This window comes from Daphnia pulicaria, chromosome 8 (assembly GCF_021234035.1).
Source record: "Daphnia pulicaria isolate SC F1-1A chromosome 8, SC_F0-13Bv2, whole genome shotgun sequence".
NCBI classification, from domain to species: domain Eukaryota; kingdom Metazoa; phylum Arthropoda; class Branchiopoda; order Diplostraca; family Daphniidae; genus Daphnia; species Daphnia pulicaria.
In genome coordinates, this window is record NC_060920.1 from 8,137,536 (window position 1) to 8,155,507 (window position 17,972).

The 17,972-nt window shown below is 39.2% G+C and overlaps 5 protein-coding genes and 2 long non-coding RNA genes across 14 annotated transcripts; 4 read left to right on the plus strand and 3 right to left on the minus strand.

Annotated features, from left to right (window-relative positions):
* Positions 1 to 170: 170 nt before the first annotated feature.
* LOC124311475 (glycine-rich protein 23-like) lies at positions 171 to 3,644 on the plus strand. Of its 5 annotated transcripts, none has more exons than XM_046775986.1 (7): positions 171 to 277; positions 348 to 615; positions 696 to 791; positions 2,472 to 3,005; positions 3,085 to 3,196; positions 3,263 to 3,358; positions 3,422 to 3,644. In XM_046775986.1, exons 1-4 carry the CDS (start codon positions 269 to 271, stop codon positions 2,567 to 2,569), a joined length of 471 nt encoding a protein of 156 aa, XP_046631942.1. In that variant the 5' UTR covers positions 171 to 268; the 3' UTR covers positions 2,570 to 3,005; positions 3,085 to 3,196; positions 3,263 to 3,358; positions 3,422 to 3,644. The 5 variants fall into 5 exon arrangements, 4 of the variants coding, with proteins under 4 accessions (XP_046631942.1, XP_046631944.1, XP_046631940.1 ...); XM_046775984.1 differs by lacking the exon at positions 696 to 791 and adding an exon at positions 2,290 to 2,385 and having other exon boundaries at positions 174 to 277; XM_046775987.1 differs by lacking the exon at positions 696 to 791 and adding an exon at positions 2,290 to 2,385 and having other exon boundaries at positions 174 to 277; positions 3,085 to 3,193.
* On the minus strand, positions 2,010 to 9,164 carry LOC124311693. 2 transcript variants are annotated; one of them, XR_006910140.1, is made up of 4 exons: positions 8,963 to 9,164; positions 8,776 to 8,871; positions 8,387 to 8,602; positions 2,010 to 2,222 (listed from the first exon to the last, which is right to left on the minus strand). It is a non-coding gene; the product is annotated as an uncharacterized LOC124311693 (long non-coding RNA). The 2 variants fall into 2 exon arrangements; XR_006910139.1 differs by lacking the exon at positions 2,010 to 2,222 and having other exon boundaries at positions 7,886 to 8,602; positions 9,040 to 9,164.
* On the plus strand, positions 4,028 to 6,262 carry LOC124311357. Of its 3 annotated transcripts, XM_046775813.1 has the most exons (5): positions 4,036 to 4,189; positions 4,329 to 4,602; positions 4,639 to 4,936; positions 5,225 to 5,344; positions 5,418 to 6,262. In XM_046775813.1, the coding sequence occupies exons 2-5, from the start codon at positions 4,342 to 4,344 to the stop codon at positions 5,513 to 5,515; spliced, it is 777 nt and encodes a 258-aa protein (XP_046631769.1). In that variant the 5' UTR covers positions 4,036 to 4,189; positions 4,329 to 4,341; the 3' UTR covers positions 5,516 to 6,262. The 3 variants fall into 3 exon arrangements, with proteins under 3 accessions (XP_046631768.1, XP_046631769.1, XP_046631767.1); XM_046775812.1 differs by having other exon boundaries at positions 4,028 to 4,154; positions 4,329 to 4,936; XM_046775811.1 differs by having other exon boundaries at positions 4,329 to 4,936.
* Positions 6,373 to 7,809, plus strand: LOC124311419 (translation initiation factor IF-2-like). The gene is made up of 6 exons (XM_046775905.1): positions 6,373 to 6,525; positions 6,678 to 7,071; positions 7,147 to 7,218; positions 7,306 to 7,353; positions 7,428 to 7,505; positions 7,577 to 7,809. The coding sequence occupies exons 2-6, from the start codon at positions 6,678 to 6,680 to the stop codon at positions 7,594 to 7,596; spliced, it is 612 nt and encodes a 203-aa protein (XP_046631861.1). The 5' UTR covers positions 6,373 to 6,525; the 3' UTR covers positions 7,597 to 7,809.
* Positions 9,165 to 11,382: 2,218 nt separating the features above from the next.
* On the plus strand, positions 11,383 to 12,825 carry LOC124311457 (shematrin-like protein 2). Its single transcript, XM_046775958.1, has 6 exons — positions 11,383 to 11,498; positions 11,848 to 11,956; positions 12,032 to 12,049; positions 12,119 to 12,316; positions 12,386 to 12,484; positions 12,560 to 12,825. Exons 2-6 carry the CDS (start codon positions 11,848 to 11,850, stop codon positions 12,658 to 12,660), a joined length of 525 nt encoding a protein of 174 aa, XP_046631914.1. The 5' UTR covers positions 11,383 to 11,498; the 3' UTR covers positions 12,661 to 12,825.
* Positions 12,402 to 13,495, minus strand: LOC124311758. The gene is made up of 2 exons (XR_006910208.1): positions 13,238 to 13,495; positions 12,402 to 12,531 (listed from the first exon to the last, which is right to left on the minus strand). It is a non-coding gene; the product is annotated as an uncharacterized LOC124311758 (long non-coding RNA).
* Positions 13,496 to 14,475: 980 nt separating this feature from the next.
* On the minus strand, positions 14,476 to 17,140 carry LOC124311082. The gene is made up of 10 exons (XM_046775369.1): positions 16,992 to 17,140; positions 16,878 to 16,935; positions 16,687 to 16,790; positions 16,410 to 16,629; positions 16,086 to 16,326; positions 15,892 to 16,030; positions 15,636 to 15,822; positions 14,966 to 15,571; positions 14,831 to 14,896; positions 14,476 to 14,767 (listed from the first exon to the last, which is right to left on the minus strand). The coding sequence occupies exons 1-10, from the start codon at positions 17,034 to 17,036 to the stop codon at positions 14,715 to 14,717; spliced, it is 1,719 nt and encodes a 572-aa protein (XP_046631325.1). The 5' UTR covers positions 17,037 to 17,140; the 3' UTR covers positions 14,476 to 14,714.
* Positions 17,141 to 17,972: the final 832 nt, after the last annotated feature.

Consider the following 17,972-nt stretch of genomic DNA (forward strand, 5'->3'; position numbering starts at 1 on the left):
AGTATGCTGTGCATTTGCTAATGAAAATAAGGGCACTCCTTATATGCACATCACGTCAGAATCAAGGTAATGATTTCACATGAAGTCTATTAAGCCTCTGGCTCTTTTAGCTGCTCTGTGCTCTATTCACGCCGCCGACCTTCTTTAAAAGGCTGTTGTTGTTGACTTGGGATTATTCAGTAGCCAGTTAACACTCTAGTCACTCTAGTTCATCAGTCGACACTCTAGCGCTCAAGAAAAAACTTCACGTATCTAAAACTAACCAATCATGAATAAGGTATGTAAATGTGATGGAAGAAGAAATCACCCTTACAAGTTAATTGAAAAGGAATATTTCGTTCTCTTAGATCATTTTACTATTACTGGTGGTTGTCGCACTGGTGGGAAGTGCATTTGGAAGACCTCAACATCATGGCCATCATCACCATCATCATCATCATCACCATGAACATAGACCCCACGGTGGCGGGTTTGGCGGAGCTCCTGGGAGCGGGTTTGGTGGAGCTCTTGGGGGCGGGTTCGGTGGAGCTCCTGGGGGCGGGTTCGGCGGTGCTCCTGGAGGATTTCCTGGTGGATTTCCTCTTGGTAGTGGCGGCTTCACAGGACCGCAAGGTGGTAAGTAAATCATTGTGATTGCCAGAGATAACTAAAATAAAATTACAGCGTCAAAGTAATTGTAAATCCATATCGTATAGGTTTCGGTGGAGCCAATGCTGCAGGAGCCGGGAACGGTGCCGTTATTGGCAATCAAGCCGTTGGAACAGGAACCGGAATTGCTAACGTCGGGCCAGGTATGACTATTTGTTTTCCATTTGAACAACGCAAACCGAGGAACGAAAATTAATTGCCTTTGATTTGTGAAAAATTATTAGATGGTTTTGGTATTGGTTTGGGCATCGGAGGTGCGATAGCGACTCCACTTGGAAACTTAGCCTTCGGCCAAGGTGAAAGTCTTGCAGTCGGAAAATAGAAAACGAGGATAATGTAAAAATAAAAATATTATATTTTTGAGTTCCCGAATGAATTTGTTGTCCGTTTTTATCCATATGTGAATACAAATGTCAATATACTATCAATCAGAGAGCTGTCTTATTATTATTTAGTGATCCTATTTAGTGAATACGTAACGAGTAACATAAGATACACCAGCGCTTACATTGGCATCGGCATCATGGGACTAATACACCTGTAATGCACCAATGTAGCTCGGAATGATACAATGTGCTTTTAGGTGCAAAGGGGAAAACCTACTGCAATTCCAGAAATAAATTTCTGTTTTTTTTTTTTAAGTAGTTTTTCTTATATGGGCGAAATTACATCACCAATTGGAAATTCCCCCCTCGGTCAAGGTGAAAGCATCCTCATTTGTAAATAAAATTATACTAATAATTTAAAATAATTAATTCAGTGTTGCAGCTTTCGTGTGCTATTTCGTCGCTCTACATATCGTCCATCTTCATATTTGTCAGACAAGATTTTGCAGAGTTGTGGGCATTTAATGTTTGAGATCACCTATACAAGTTGTGAATGCTTTTTCGTTTTCCTAATTGGTTTTACATGCTTTATGGTATAGGCTATACATACAGAGTTGACAAAAGAGAGTGCGTAGCTCATGCGAACGGAAAATTATATCGCCAAGAAAACAAGCAAAAGCCATTAAATTTAAAAGGCGCAATCCTTATATGCGCATCCTACGTCAGTACCTTTTTCACGTAAAGTCCATTGAGCCTCTGGCTCTTTCGGCTCTTCTCTGCGTTTTGCATAGAAGTCGAGCTTCTTTAAAAGGCCGTTGTTTTGACTTCAGATTTCAATAGTCAGTTCAGACCAGTCGACGCTCTAGCTCGCCTTCCTTACTTCAATCCAGGAAGAACGATCTAACTCTAATCAGTCATGAATAAGGTAAGCAAACGAAGAACATAACCAATGATCTTAGATTTATAGACTGTAATAAGCTACAAATTGATTGAAAACTCTTATTCCTTTTCTTATAGACAATTTTACTTTTGGTGGTCGTCGCAATGGTGGGATGCACATTCGGAAGACCCCAGCATCACGGTCATAGACCCCATGGGGGTGGTTTTGGCGGAGCGCGCCCTGGTGGTTTTGGCGGAATCCGCCCCGGTGGTTTCGGCGGAGCTCCTGGTGGATTTCCTGTTGGTGGTGGCGGCGGCTTGTTCGGACCGCAGGGCGGTAAGATAAACCATTTCGATTTCCAGCGATAACTAAATTGATAATAGACCTCATACAGCTTCTAAATTATTGAAACATTACTGATTGATGTCATTATAGGATTCGGAGGAGCGAATGCTGCCGGAATCGGTAACGGAGCTGTCGTAGGAAATCAAGCTATCGGAACAGGCACCGGAATCGCTAACGCCGGCCCAGGTACATAATACTTGTCATTTGCACACTGCAAGTACAGCATTGAATTCAAGAACAAAAATTAATTCCAGTCAATTTTGTTATTTCAGGTGGTTTTGGCATTGGTTTGGGTGTTGGAGGAGCTGTGGCGACTCCATTAGGAAACCTAGCCTTCGGCCAAGGTGAAAGTCTTTCAGTCGGCAAATAAAAACAAATCGTTTGTTGACTTCTCTAACGTCACTAACCAATTTGTTGTCCATTTATCCGTCTGTGAATACAACTGTCAATTACTATCAACCTGAGAGAGAGAGAACATTTTTTGGTGATCCTTTGAAGTTGATGCGCATGCATGAACAATTCCAACGAATATACAGATGTTGTATAAATTACGTCTGCTGCACAACTGGTAGTAACTGTCATTTAGCAAGAAGTCAGTTAAGCCCCCGGCTAATTTTGCGCCCGCCCATTATAGTTTAGTTTGTTCCTATATACGTACTCAATCGACTTTGCCTAGAAGGATTATTCACAATGTTTTAGAACTTAAACTACAGTTGAAACTCGTTAGTTACAGCCAGTTGACGTACGACCTTCCCAGGGACATATCCAGCTGTAAACCAATCCAAACATAAACGATGTTTAAGCAGGTAAGGTTGCCAGTTGCCTGTGTAGCTAATAAGAAGAGGATGTGATGATTTGATTACTGAATCTTTCTTTCCTCTTAAGACGATTTTCATTTTGGTGGTGGTTGCTATGGTTGGAAGTGCGCTTGGAAGACCCCAGAGACCTCAGAGACCAAACAGACCCATTGCTGGCGGTTTCTTACCTGGAGCAGGTGGTAAGAAAATCAATCAAATTAATTAAAATCGTTAAATACGTTTCTATATTCTATCATCTCTCAAAGGTTTCGGAGGAGCGAACGCTGCTGGACTCGGCAGTGGTTCTGTCGTAGGGAACCAAGCCATCGGACAAGGAACCGGAATCGCTAACGCTGGACAAGGTAACCCCATAGTAAGGTGGATGTTATACTGATTTCACCCAATCATTTTCATAAATCAAACAGGCGGATTTGGTATTGGTCTCGGTGTTGGTGGCGCTGTGGCCACTCCGCTTGGTAACCTAGCCTTCGGTCAAGGTGAAAGCATTTCAGTCGGTAAATAGGAAATTAAAAACTGATATGTTACTGATCTAATTGCTATACACCTATCAATATCTTCTTTGGCGGGCACCAATTTATCTTGTATTCCTTCTTTCTTATCAGTGAAGCCATTACACATTTGAAATGATTTACCATTTTGTGCTGATTGTGTCTTACAAAGAAGTGCTGTCGATTGCCAATGGCGAATGGAAGAAGCGCTATGCAACAGAAGCGCTATCAGCAGTGTTGTAGAGGTGAACGAAAGGTAGACGTGAACAACATTTTTAAGAGCGCTCCATATATGACACACCTATAGCTAGTTGTAGTTTGACCTTGTTCATAAACCGGCTGAAACTGCTTCGCATCAGTTCTGTACAAAAGTTTTAAAAATAAAAGAAAATAGATTTCTCGCCGTGAATCGGGCAATAACCACGCGTCTAACAGCAAACGGAAATGACGAAAATTTTCCCCCGCAATAAAATTACTCGGAGGATGTTTTCAAGTGCCCAAGGATAGAGACAGTTGTTTCATCGCACTCTTCAGCTCCAGACCTCCAACAGAACTTGTCGACTTTTAATTGAAGAAAACTCGGCAGGTGCTGCAAATTTTTGCCGCTAAGAAATTAATAGCAAAAGGAAATAGCTGTGATTAAAATACGGTCAAGTTTCGGTTTCGCTAAAATTTTATTACACGGTACGTAGTTTAATAAACACCTTCCGCAAAAATTAAAAAAAAAGAGAAAAGAACATCGTCGTTTGAGTAAAACCATTTCCTTTTTACTTTTGACTTGTTATAATAAAAACTTTGACTAATAATAATAATAAAAATACAGGTTAGTTTAAAAAATGAAAAGATCGATTGGAATTTTGGTTTCGTTGACTTTCGCTCTAACAGCTGCTCGTCCTAGTCAAGAAACAACAACCGAAATTTCCGACGAAGCAGAAACCGAAAAACAGTTCAAAGAAAATGCCCTGAGCAATGCTGATGGCGAACATCCTCTTTTCTCGGGATACGAAGAAGGCTATCCAAATTACCAGCAACTCGCTGAGTATGGTCAGCAAGGAACAGGATATGGCGGCCACGGTCCAGAGGCCGTCGGCGTGACCGGCGATGTCTTGAAGCCAGCAAACAACGCTGGGTGGAATGGAGGAGGTCTCTCATCGCAAGTTTTCCCCGAGGAAAGTCAAGAGCCGTTTAATCTTCTACCTCCAACCCATCAGCAAGCGTTGGCCCCATTATTCCAAAATCACGAATCCTCGCCACCTTTCCCACCGCAACAAGGGTTCCCGTTTTACCCGCAAGAAGAAGCTCCGACATTTCCAGCAACGCCTGAGACGTCTCCATTTTTTGAAAACGCAACTCCGTTGGTAGCGCCAACACTTCAGGGAAACCAGACTCTGCAAGAGAACCAATCAAGTCCCGACTCCCTCATCGGATCACGTAAGAATATACCTGTGCCATCATTTTTAAATTGATTGAAATTGATTTCCCATGGTAACAGGGCATGGCGACATCTAGCGTTTTCTTTTACTCTCTTTCGCAATATTTTTCGTTGAATAGACATTAGCGTGTAAACAATAAGACGCATTGTCAATAACGGGGTCTAAATGTGAAGGGTACTACATGTCTGGAAATGTTAGCCATTTGATTAATTATTGAATAGATTGAAGATAATAATTCAGTTCCAATAACTGGTTTTAATATCAAGTTTTTCCACTTCAAATATAGTGTGGCAGCTTTTGAATAACTCTCAAAAAGGGAACGCAACGGCTGGCGGAGCGGGAAGTGGGGCCGTTCAAAACGGCTCAGCCACAGGCTCAGGAACAGGTGTCGCTAACGTCGGATTTGGTATGATTTGATTTGGATTGCACACCAGAGTCAACAATTCAATTAACCATCTTATGTGTGCCACAAAAATCAGGTGGGTTTGGCATTGGCTTGGGAATCGGAGGTGCAATTCAGACCCCGCTCGGAAATTTGGCCTTTGGACAAGGCAGCGGAATTGCAGTTGGAAGATAAAGCTCAATATTGCCCAGGTGGTTTTTCTCTCAAGAACATGTTAACTTGTTGACACACGTATAGACTAACCAATAATTGTGTATACGTGTGTACAAACAAAAGTTGCGATTGTGGTTGTGGCTTTCTTACTGCTGGTCATGCGGTCGTCCTCGGTTGATAATACCGTGCCCTTGGTCTGTATAATGTTTTCAGGGAAAATACACGACTAAATAACTGGTCTAATCTGGTGTCAACTCATTCTAATTGGTTAGATTGATTATTTACAATTAAAAAATTCTAATAATTGTAGGAGAAATAATAATTTGAAAAGTTGCCAAAGAAAGAACAAGGATGTCAAGAAAACCCCATCGTTATAAGTACCGATTTCTCAACGTTATAATAATTAATCCCACCCCGCGTATCCGGGAAAAGAGAAATTTCCCAGGGCGACCATTTTGAGTAGCCAAATGAATATGTGTGTCAATGGTATTTCCCAGACTTTGACAGACGTCAACTGATGAGCCCATTTCCGGATTTTTAACAAATGAATTACGTTACATAGACAAGCTGAAAGGAGATCCGCCGAATATCACAATGCGTTTCGAATCGCATGTTGTCTGAACAATAAATCGTCAGTCGACAGTCCAATGCAAGGCTAGTTGTTATAAATGGACCTTGAGCTAATAAGAACGCAGTTGCCGTAGTGTCGAGACTCGAGACCGTGTGAGTCACAGTTCTCTCCCCAAAAGAAGACAGGGTTATTCCTTTTTAAAACCAATACAAAAATAAAAAGACTTTTACGTGTAGCTACTTGAGTGTGTTTGCAGACCATACCCGCGCTTAAAAAATCCACTGCGGTTTACGCTGGAGGAGAATTTCTCTCTAGCGCGCACAAGGCCTTTGACCATTTCAGTCTTTCGTACGCGATAAACCCCGACGGACGGTTCGACTGGAGTGGTGTGTCGCTCTTTGATTTTCTAGGTTTAGTTCGACATTTTTCTCACGTCGGTTATTATAGCTACTTTTCAAAGGTATACACGCAATCGAAATACAAAACAGCATTTTTTTACGATTTCGCTGCTGCGCCTTTGAAAACAAGACAACAACCTTTTTGGAGCATCGCGAAATTGTTTTTCATTTCTCTTGCTAAATTGTTTTGGAAATATTAACTTGCATTTTACAGATGAAGGTGCTACAGTTACTTCTTGTTGTTGCCGCCCTATTCGGGATTGGATTAGCAGTGCCCGTACCTGAACCCCAATTTCTTCAACTAGGACAACAACAACCTTTCTTTCAGAGACCGAACAGACCTCGACCTTTCCTCCGACCTGGTGGCATTTTGTCCGGATTACTTGCTAATGGACAACAGCAACCACAACCTGCAGTCCCAGCCACACCGGCTGTAGAGGCTGTTCCTCAAAAAACTCCGGAGGCCGTTGTTCCAGCACCAGTAACTCCTGTGGCTAGTCCTACAGGAGAAGTAGCTGCTATTCCAGATGCCAGCGCTGCACCTAAAAACCCAGGGTCCTTGTTCACTCCGGGAGGATCGACGGAATCCAATAACGACATCAATAAGCGTAAGAGAAACATTTTCTTTCTTCTTTTTTTCAGTTTAATCATACTATTATTTTTGTCCTGTCTTTTGTGCAAAGTTCTAGGAATGCTAAACGGTGGCCAGTTTGGCTCAGCCACAGCCGGTGGTGCTGGCAATGGTGCCGTACAAGGTGCGCTGGCGAATGGAAATTATTAATTTTTCAAAATAGATATTTCGAATAATAATTTCTTAAAAAAAAAAAAACCTCAATCCTTAGATGGTGCTGCTATCGGCCAAGGAACTGGCATTGCAAACGTTGGGCCAGGTATGTTTTACGACACTTAAATTTCTTTCTAGAGTGAATTCCCCGTATAACAACATTGGCAATAAACTGCGCAGGTGGATTCGGGATTGGTCTGGGCATTGGCGGAGCTATTGCGACGCCGCTAGGCAATTTAGCGTTCGGACAAGGAGACAGTAAAGACACGCATATACCGCAAATTTAAAAGAGTTTACTAATTATTACCATTTTTTAATTATTATTAAAGGTATAGCGGTTGGAAAATAGCCGAAGGTTATATTCTTACCTTAAAAGCAGCGCTCGATCTTGAAAGGAGAAAGGCAAAGAAAACCAGTCTTGATAAAATTAATTCATCAATTCCAAGAAAATATTGACACTAAATTATTACTAAAATACCATTTCTACCAGATTTTTTTTCACACCTCACTCTGTTGAATTACTTTAGCTAATTCGTCTAATACAACTCGGATCTATCTTTTATCTCTCACAAAATAATATAACATTTAGAAAGGCGTAGAAAAAATTATTAATCTTAGAAAAAAGGAACTTTTCGGATTGTGTAGCGTCTAGCTAGCGCTGCTTAGCAATAGCAAACAAAAGGTGCATGCACAGTCTGCACGGGTTTGGCATAGCCTTGAGATATTTTTACATTCACGTGAGTTAATTCACCCTGACGGAGGTTCTGTTACGTAAGATTATTTTCGTGGTTTTCCCATAAATGAACGAGAAGGTGCCAGTGTGGCTGCACGTCCCTCTTGGTCTTGTTGCACTTTGCTTCAAATGTTTAAAGTTCAAATATTTTTGAATGTGAATATGGTTTAACCACAGAAAAAAATGTGAGGTACAAAACAAAACAAGCCTGATCTACAGTCGTTCAACAAATGAGATTTTTAATGAACCCTGACTGAGAAAAAAACAAAAATGGAGAGGAGAAAACAATTGCAGTCAACACGCCTAGCTCAGGAAGAAACATACTCCGTGACTACGCAACGATTCATAATCAAACCCACCAAAAAATTGTCATAAAGGAAGAATAGAGATCAATTTTGTCTCCTACCTTTATGCCTGGGAAATACAGCCAGGCATCTATAGTTGACTCCATCATCCGATGAAGAGTTAAATTGCACCAGACGAGATAGGGTAAAGGGAGTCCTCGTGAATACACCCACATTCACATGGGCGTACACGAGGACATTTAAAGAAAGGGGAAAATGAGAGATCCGGAACTCGGCCGACGTCGGTAGTTTTTCTAATGCAAAGGGATGCTTCTTATCTGAACAAAAATAGAAAATGGGTTACGAAAAAATATTGACAGAAAAAACAAGAAGTTGAAAATGAGACACTGCATAAACCCTAATTGTTATACATAAACTGCAATAATGCAGGTAATGCAGCATTGAAATATCTAGTAGGTCACAGGTAAATTCAAGTAAAGAAAATCATTACCCAACCGATGAACCTGAGATTGTTGATGGTGACAGGTTAACACCTGCACAAGAAAAACTTGCATATTGTGCGGTTATGATGGCTCCAGCCTCAAATCTGAAAAAAAGGAAAAGGTTACATAGCAAAATCAAACTTCCATGCATCGACAGGGTAATCGCATGATGATAAATGCCAGTCAGGAACTAACATTTCACAAACTTGGAACAGGTTTAACTCTTCTATAGCTCCCATAACCATTTAATTTGTATACTATGTTTCATTTACCCGCTAAACAGCATGGAGTATGACGGTTATCAAAAATAAATAATTCTATTATAGTATAAATCTTGAACTTTGTCTCTGACTTTTTCGAAATTTTCAACTAAACAAAAGCAGACGACACTCACACCTGTCCAAAGTCCAATTTTCTTCTAATCAAAATCAGCATGCTTACGATTACGATAATAGGATATCGATAGAAATTATAAATTATAAAAAGCTCCCCCTTAAAAATCCAAACCTCTCAAAAACGATAAGGGAATAAGTCGATGGAATAAGTTTTAGTTGAAATCTTAACACCATTTTGGTTTCGGCATGTATTTATCCGGTATTAAGACCCCAGAAATACATCCGTTTGTACAAATAAAAAAAAAACAGCAGGACCCTCTGGAGGCCAGGGAATGATCACATTTAATTAGTATTGCGTCTTTTTACAACTCAACGATCCTTCGCTGTGTTGAATATGTTCAAATTCAAGTTTTTTCATGTGTTTTATGGAAGTCTCTATTTTACAGAACGCGCAACGCCCTCGGGTTTCAGCACCCGCAATCAACTACTTGTAATATTGATGATATAACACACACGTGAGGTAACACAACAGAACCAGACACTGTAAATACAATCAACTATAGCTCTTAGTTGAATACTGGTTGTACTACCTATGTATAGTTAACATAACTATATTGGTTTAATATTATTTGTTAGACGACGAACTTTATTTATATTTAAATAACCACCTTTATTTTTATGAGCGACCTCATTTTCTTTCAATCGCCTTGCTTTTAATAGCATACGTGAGTTCGCTGAGTACGCGCTGAATTTTACAAACCGGATTATGTTTCTGTAGCAATCTTACATGGGACCGGATAACAAATATACACGGAGAAATGTCTTTTCTGTAGTGTCTTTTAAAAGATATCTTACACCATTTTCAGGCTGTTGTAATGGCCTTAGTAAAATCTATCAATCTATTTTAATGTGCGACAAAATATTTCGTTAAACCTGCTTTCACTTCGTTACTATGCCATTCTCAGCGCACTACAGTACCATAGAATAAATATCAGTGCATCAAATTCGTGGAATTCATCGGAGAGCGCGCAAGTCGCAACAGCGTCAACACGTTGAATATTTTCTAAGAATTCAAGGAGGTTTTTTTTTACCAGATCTACCGTGCAATGTTTTCCATGTCATAAATATGCCCGAAATTCCATCTCCTCGCTACCTGCCAAACTGCAAAAAAAAATCTTCAAAAAATCTTGCAATCAATCGTGCAACGCAACATATAGAAGCCGGATAACCTTGAGTATAATAATTCAGGTTTGTTGGAAATGACGAATTATTTTATGTATATCGCATTTGATTGTGGAGGAACGCCATCTTTTTGATTACCACAAAGTGTCTTGAAACATTCAATATAATATTACAGCGGTCAATCGTGTTCAATGCCAATCATTCTTCTCACAAGTACTATACGCTTACATATTTTCTAGACAAAACAGGTGGTTGGTAGCCGTGAACTTAATCCATTTTTTGGATTCCCCATTAAACGGATTAAGTTTGAATTGAATTCCGTTATACTTACTTTACTTGGACGACTTTTAGGAAGATGACGAATGCTCTCGTAGTCAGTTTTTATCTTCCGTCTGGCCCCTTTCGACCTTTCGACTCACATCAGCTGGGACGGAATGAGAAACTAGGACACGAAGTCACACCATTTGTCACATCTTAAAGAATTAAATGGGGCGCTTTGAGCTCATAACCATATAGGGATGTTCTACATATTATGCTGCCCCTTCACGTTAGTAATTAGTGACCTAATAGTGTGGAACGCCCAGAAAAACCCAAATGCACATAATGTCAGCGGATGAGCCTATCAGAAATGAATAAAAAAATGTAATCGTAAAACAAATTCACTTACATCCAAGTTACCTAGATGATATGGCGAATCAGCGCTTCAGTGAGATATTAAAAATAACCGTCAAGTAAAGGAAACTGAGTGAAAGAAATGAAATGAAAATGTTCGTGACTAAAAATGGGGGAGAGGGGGTTTACCACATAAGACATCATTAACTCGTGATAGCCCCGCGACGCCAGTATTCGCTTATTTCTTTACCTCAGGCAAAACATATTTCAAATTCAAAAGGAAGCCTTGAATGGCCGCACCGTGATAAACCAAACTCATGCCCACGAGCATCTTCACCTTGATAGTCCTTGCCGTGACAACAAGGAACTGCTGGTAGCCATACTTTTTGCCTAAATAGTTGTACGATTATTCTTCTACGGTATCTTCGTGAGTGGTTTTTTCCATGGCCAGCCAAAAGCCCTTGGAAGAGCCTCCAGCTCTTGGACGGTTCTATTAAAGAGGTGTATTTTCTACAACACACATTATTGTGTACTTGTGCCTTCAGAGTGTTAGACGGCGGAAACTTCTTCTCTTTTGATACATTACTCTGTTATCCACAAAGGTAAACCTATCCAAATAATTATTTCAGTATTAAAATGTTAATTCGAAATTGATACAAATTCGGAACTCAAAACAAAACACTTAAAGAGGTGTTGTACGAAAAGAATTTTTGCGCATGCGCAACTACTTGCCTCGTTATGTTGTACGGTTTAAGTGGTTAAAATATTTACTCAAACTCTCTTAAAATCTTAGTTTACAGCGAAATATTGGACTCCCTTCTAATAGTACTGTATAAATTAAGAACAGTAAAAAAAACAAAAAAAAAACATGTTGAGTTTATCAAGAGATGATGCTCTGAAAAAGAAAATAATTTAGTATCTAAAAAGGGGAATTATATGACTATTCAACAGATGAACGCATCTATCCTTTTACTGGTGGCAGTCATCATCGGGTCGACGACCGCGCAGTTCTATGGAGTAGACCCTTACCGCCAATATGGAGGAGGATATAGACCATACCGTAAATAAAATAATATTCTCAGAAAAAATTAATTATAGACATGCACTAAGAATTTCTTTTATACATCTGAAACAGGTCCACAAGGAGCCTACGGTATCGTATAGGCTACACTTGCGAATAATATTGATTTTAAAAACTTTAATGGTGTATTTTACTTGATAGGAGGCTATCGTCCATACCGACCGTCTGGTGCTTATTACGGCGGCTACCCTGATCATCACCATCATCACCATCCAGAACCTTACTACCAAGGAAGTTATGTTCCTAATCAGGGAGCTGGGTTTGGTAGTCCGGTCGCTCCAGCTTCAGGTGCTTCAGCCCCAGCTCCAGTGGCTCCGGCTGTAAATCCCACAGGCGGATGTAATGAAAAGAATGGCTTTGTTTAAAAAATATTTTATTATAATAGCTGTCTGCTTACAAATTTGTTAGGGGCTCCCGGCGCTGCCAATGCTGGAGGTGCAGGTAATGGTGCAGTACAAAACGGCCAAGCCGTTGGAACAGGTACTGGAATCGCTAACGCTGGACCAGGTATGATACACACCAATATGATGATAAGGCATGGCATACCTGTCAGACTAATTCAAACATCAAATATAATTTCAGGTGGATTTGGAATTGGTTTGGGAATTGGCCTGGCAGTTGCTACCCCATTAGGAAATCTTGCACTTGGAGAAGGAAACAGTGTTTCTGTTGGTAAAAAATAGGCTATGTGTCCCTTGTTTGAAACCATTGCCTTGCTTGTTTATATGACACAATCCATTAAAAAAAGTCTTTATGTCAAGTTATTTACTCTTACGATGAACTCCACGTACCGTTTCAGTACAACGTAAAAAAGTGAAGTTGTTGAACAATATACACTCTGAAATCAGTACGCGCACCTTTTATTTTTGCTATAAAATTTCGAACAGTGATTTTCCTTTTAAGGGCCATTATATTATGTCATCGCATGATATTAACCATTCTGCCAGAGCCGTAGAACGTAGAGAATCTTTTCCGAAGTAATATATACAACAAGATTGGATTCATTTTTTCCCCCTTGCTAACAGGCTGATTCAGTTACATTTTACATTATGAGTGCAAACTGCCGTAGGTGGAGCTCTTGCAGATGGTTACATAAACGCACTGCCTCCGGCGGTAAATCCGCCAAGGTGGGGTTTACCGAACATTCTCAAAAACAGTTCCGCTCGCAGTTACGACCATTCGCGAGTTAATGAACGTCATATTTTGAATACACGATTACCCGCCCACCAAAAACAATGAACAATCTAGATGAATTCATACCTTGTAAGTTACTACGGACGTGACGAAGCTACGCCGTACTTCTCTTATCAGCATTTTTTGGGCCTGGTCGGTCTTAATAACCAAACGAGAGACTCGGATCAACCTCCAACACACCACCAGCTACCTCCATTGAAAATATTTGCACATGACGTGGTTATGAATATGTTGAATCCTAGGAAATATAAATCTCTCCTCCGTTTCACCAAGATCAAGTTGAACAGCAGCAATAAGGATTAACCTGAAAAGGAGAATGGTGATTTAAAGTAAGCTGTGATCAATAAGAAGATCAATCATAACAATCATAATCAATAGCAAGAACAATATATGAGTAAAGATAAATAGGGCAAAAGAGGAAACTAGATAGGCTACCACTTGACAGACAAATGCAAATCAAATTACAGAATCACAATATTTGCACCAACTGATATCTTTCACTCAATTCAGAGGAAATGTAATAGTAAAATTGTTATGTTATTATATGCTTTCCTGTTGCACACTTCCACAGCTTTTAGGACATAAAGCTGGGGGATAGTAGCTGTTATTGTGGTCAATAGCAAATATTCATCAACTTGATGTAGAACTTGTAAAGCAGCCCATGATCATTATCCATTACTAATGTAATACCTTGATGAGACAATTAGGCCTTCAAACATGTAGAATATTAAAATACAGAGATTCAACAGTCAAGATGAACTATAGTGGTTACAATATGGTAGTTTAACACACTTGTACCTAGGATTATTTACCTACCGACATGACATTTAGAGTTGAAACTTGATCCGTAAAGACAAAGAAAATTAAAATAAACACAGGCAAACGTAACTTTCGACATTGACTCATGATTGAGTTGAAAAGTCAATAACATCATTCGCCATCTAGTGTCTCAATGGACAATCCTTTTAATTTTGTACCGGAAGTCCGGAACTACCCCGGAAAATTATCTTAGCACCTAAACTATCGAGCTGGGATAAGCAACTATGACGTAGTAGCTACTCTCTACTCATCTGCCTTGATGATGCTAAAAACTCTCGAGTGCGTTCGCAACTTTTATCTTGTTTCGTTGCTAATAAGTCACGAGGAAAAAAAAAAAAACCTACTACGGGAATATTAATTTTAATAAAAAAAACTAAAATATGGGGATTACAAAACTGTAATCCATTTCAAAACTGTTGTTCAACAATTTTATCATATTGTTCAATTAGACAATTTTATCACATTCAATAAATCTTTAAGCCGAAATGAGATGAGTAGATATGAAATGAGAAACAGACGGAGATGAAATTTACGACGCAGTCAACTGTACAAGAGTTGTTCGAAACGTAAAATTCTTACTAATGGGCAGTATGGAATTCAACTTATACTGATGAGTTCTCCACTAATTATAAGAAGGAAGGAGTAATTTAGAATCGGAAATCTACTGGAACGCTAGAAGTGGTAGCTGATTCTACGAGAAGGGAAGTGTAGAGGAGACGATGAATTAAAACTCCTTTTTGGGCTTTTTCGATGGCCCTTGGATGAGTGGATGAGCTCCTATATACAAGAAAATAATGATTAAATGGTGTCTGTTCTCTTAAGATTTAATTTTGAAAGTACCATCGATGGACATTCCCGTTTTAACTCTTTTGCCAACGTTCTTCAAAACATTCTCCTTTCCCTCGGCTACTTATTCAGAAGAGAAAAGCCATTAGTGTTTTAAAATTACACGACACAATTAATTAGATAACTAACCAGGTTTTGGCGTGTTGGTTTTACGACGCTGATTTTTCCTCATTTTGGACCTTGGCGATGTTTTCACGACAATCAATTCTTTGATGGGCTTCTTCAGATTCGCAGTAGTAGCTCGTCGAATTTTAGCGCAAGACTTGTATTCCGTTTTCTTTTTGATGGGTTTTGATTTTAAAAGCAGATTACTAAACTGCAGAGCTAACTGCTCCGTATCATCTGTGCTAGCTCTCCCAGAAATTGTTTGATCACCACTCACTTCCATTTGAGTTGGTTCGGAGACCAACGCAAAAGGCGGCAAGATTGGTAATGGAATTGACGTTATCAGGGCATTAATCTTCGAATCAAAATTCATCTTCACGTCGCGAAACACTGACAAACGATGCATGACGACCGATTGAAATGAGGAGCATTCCGGAAGATTTATAACGCTAACTACGAAAGGGTGGTCTTGAGACTCCAAAATCAGACATACAGTAGCCATATCAGAAAGAAATTCTCCGTAACCAGATGGAAGAGGAGACGGAAATTTGGAAAAACGAAAAAATGGCCACCACCCCTTTCTGTCATGATGCCAAGCTTTAATGACAGCTTCCAGACAAACATCGGTTCCTGTAAATTGAAACAAAATCGTAATATAGTAACAGGCCAAATATTAGGACATTCAACTTCAAACCTTGCAAACAAATCTTGTTCATCAGATTTGCCATTACATTCCATCCTTCTTTGACAACGTCAGACGGTGTGCGATAGGTATACGCATCTAGAAAATCAAACATGAGCTTGAGGCACTTCTTAAGACGGTCCTGACTGATGTCTCTTTCGAATTCGGACTGCAAATAAAGTTTACACAAATCCAAGACCTAAATATAAAAGGATTACATTTAGGCATTATCTTACAAGTGCAGGGAAAAATTTAAAAGTATTAAAACCTTAGGATTCGTTTGGTCGATCTCCGCTATCTTCTCAAGAAAGTGAATGTTTAATCCTTTAGTGCCGTTGGGAATATACGCTTCCATTATTTCCAGAGCAAGAATAGCGCTTACAATTCCGCTATCATTTGCAACGTATCTATAAGAATACAGATTAGAAAACGAACGTATCGGGAAAACAGAAATGAAATTACTCCCGTAAGAACAATTCAATTTCATCGTGAGCATTCAACTTAATAAGAATGGAGGTATAAGCTTCCAGAAAAGTAGGAATCATCCAGGGATGTTTAGCAAACATCAAAGCCAATGTTATCTTCATCTCCTTAAGTACTTGTATGTTTTCTTCAAAACTTGGGCAATCAAGAGTTGTTTTGGCAAGTAAGGCAGACGCAGCTGCAGCTTGAGACTCGTAACCACTAGCTCGGGGTTCTTTGACTAAGAATCAGGGACACAAATGAAATTAACAATTAATTCTTTTTAACTCTGCTTAAAGTTAAGACAAAAAAAAAAAAAAACACCTGTGAACTTTTGTGATTCAGCAAGAGCTGGGCCATACTTTTTCTCCTGAAGCAATAATACAGTGTTCACTAAAAACAACTCATTCACTGTTTGTGACTGAAGAAGAAGATCCTTCAGTTTTTGGAACAACAGATAAAAACGTAGACTATCCTTATGTTTAGTGAGCAGGGTGGGTAACATGTTTAAGGTAAACTGCTGGCTTACTTGATTATTTTCCATCTGTGAAAGCGACATCAATTAACATGTGCTATATAAATACAAAAAGTATGTACATACCAAGTATTTTAAGCTCTTCGAACTTAGACCATCATTCCTCTCTTGTTGGGAAGTTCTCAGACCAGCGAACAAATGTGTGGACACATTCAATGTGGCTTCACATTCTGTGAACACAAAAGACATTTGATATTAGGAAATGCAACATATTGATAACTGAATTCAGTTCATTCAACTGCCAATTAACTTATTACCATCTTTGTTTGAATTGAAACTGAATTTCCCCTCAGTGAACTCCTTTAAAAATGTTTTCTGAGACAAAAGATTTTTAGATAATGGGTGATTTGGAATGAAAATAACAAACTTACTAATAGTTCTCCGAAAGTATCTTCTTCAGTTCTATTTGTTGCCATTATTATGACCCACAAACTTCCCAAAAGAAAATCACAGAACACTAGAAATTAGTCAAATTCAGAATTTAAATGCGCCACAAAACGTTCTCGATACTCCAAAGGCTGGTACAGTGTTGCCAACTACTTTTTGGCGTTTTCCCGGTTTAGTCTTTAAAAAAATCCCGGAACCATCCCGGTTTCAGATTTTTCTCAAAAATCCCGGAAATTGTTGACAAAAATCCCGGTTTTTTGTTTAAATCAATATAAATGCTGTTTTTGCTGTTTTTTTGAACGATTTTAACACTTGCTTGTTTTGTTTTTAAACGTCCGCACAACTTAACAAAATGAAAATTCAGTTCTTCAGTCAGCAAGTCTAATTTAGAAATAAAAGAATCATTAGAAAGAAAATGATGCATAATGGTCGAAAAAAAAATTCCAAAAGTTCTTGCTGCACAATTTAAAAACTATCATTACTTTAAATAGACTGTTCATTTCGACATTTCCTCATCTAGGAATTGAAGGGGATCACTATCATCTATCATGCCTTGAAGATTGCAGGCCCAGTCCAATTAATTCTGGTGACTATGATCGTCTGTCGACTATTGAATCTGATTCTGATAGTTAGTTAGGCACGTTAATAACAAAGGTATGCAACGACACCTATCGGGTATTGATAAGGTCTTCATAAAACTATAGGAAAAAAGGATTTGAAGTGTAAAAACATATCGATTTTACGATTTATCCCAGAATTTATTGTGTAATTTACAAAAAAATTTTATTCGGCAAAATTCCCGGAGAAAACCCGGTTTTGGTCGAATCCCGGCATTTCTCCGGGTGCCACTCAAAAAACCCGGAAACCGGGATAAATCCCGGCTAGTTGGCAACACTGGGCTGGTACCGAACTGAAAGTCTGAAATGTGTTGCACTGTTGCGCAATAGACTACATTATTTTGTGGG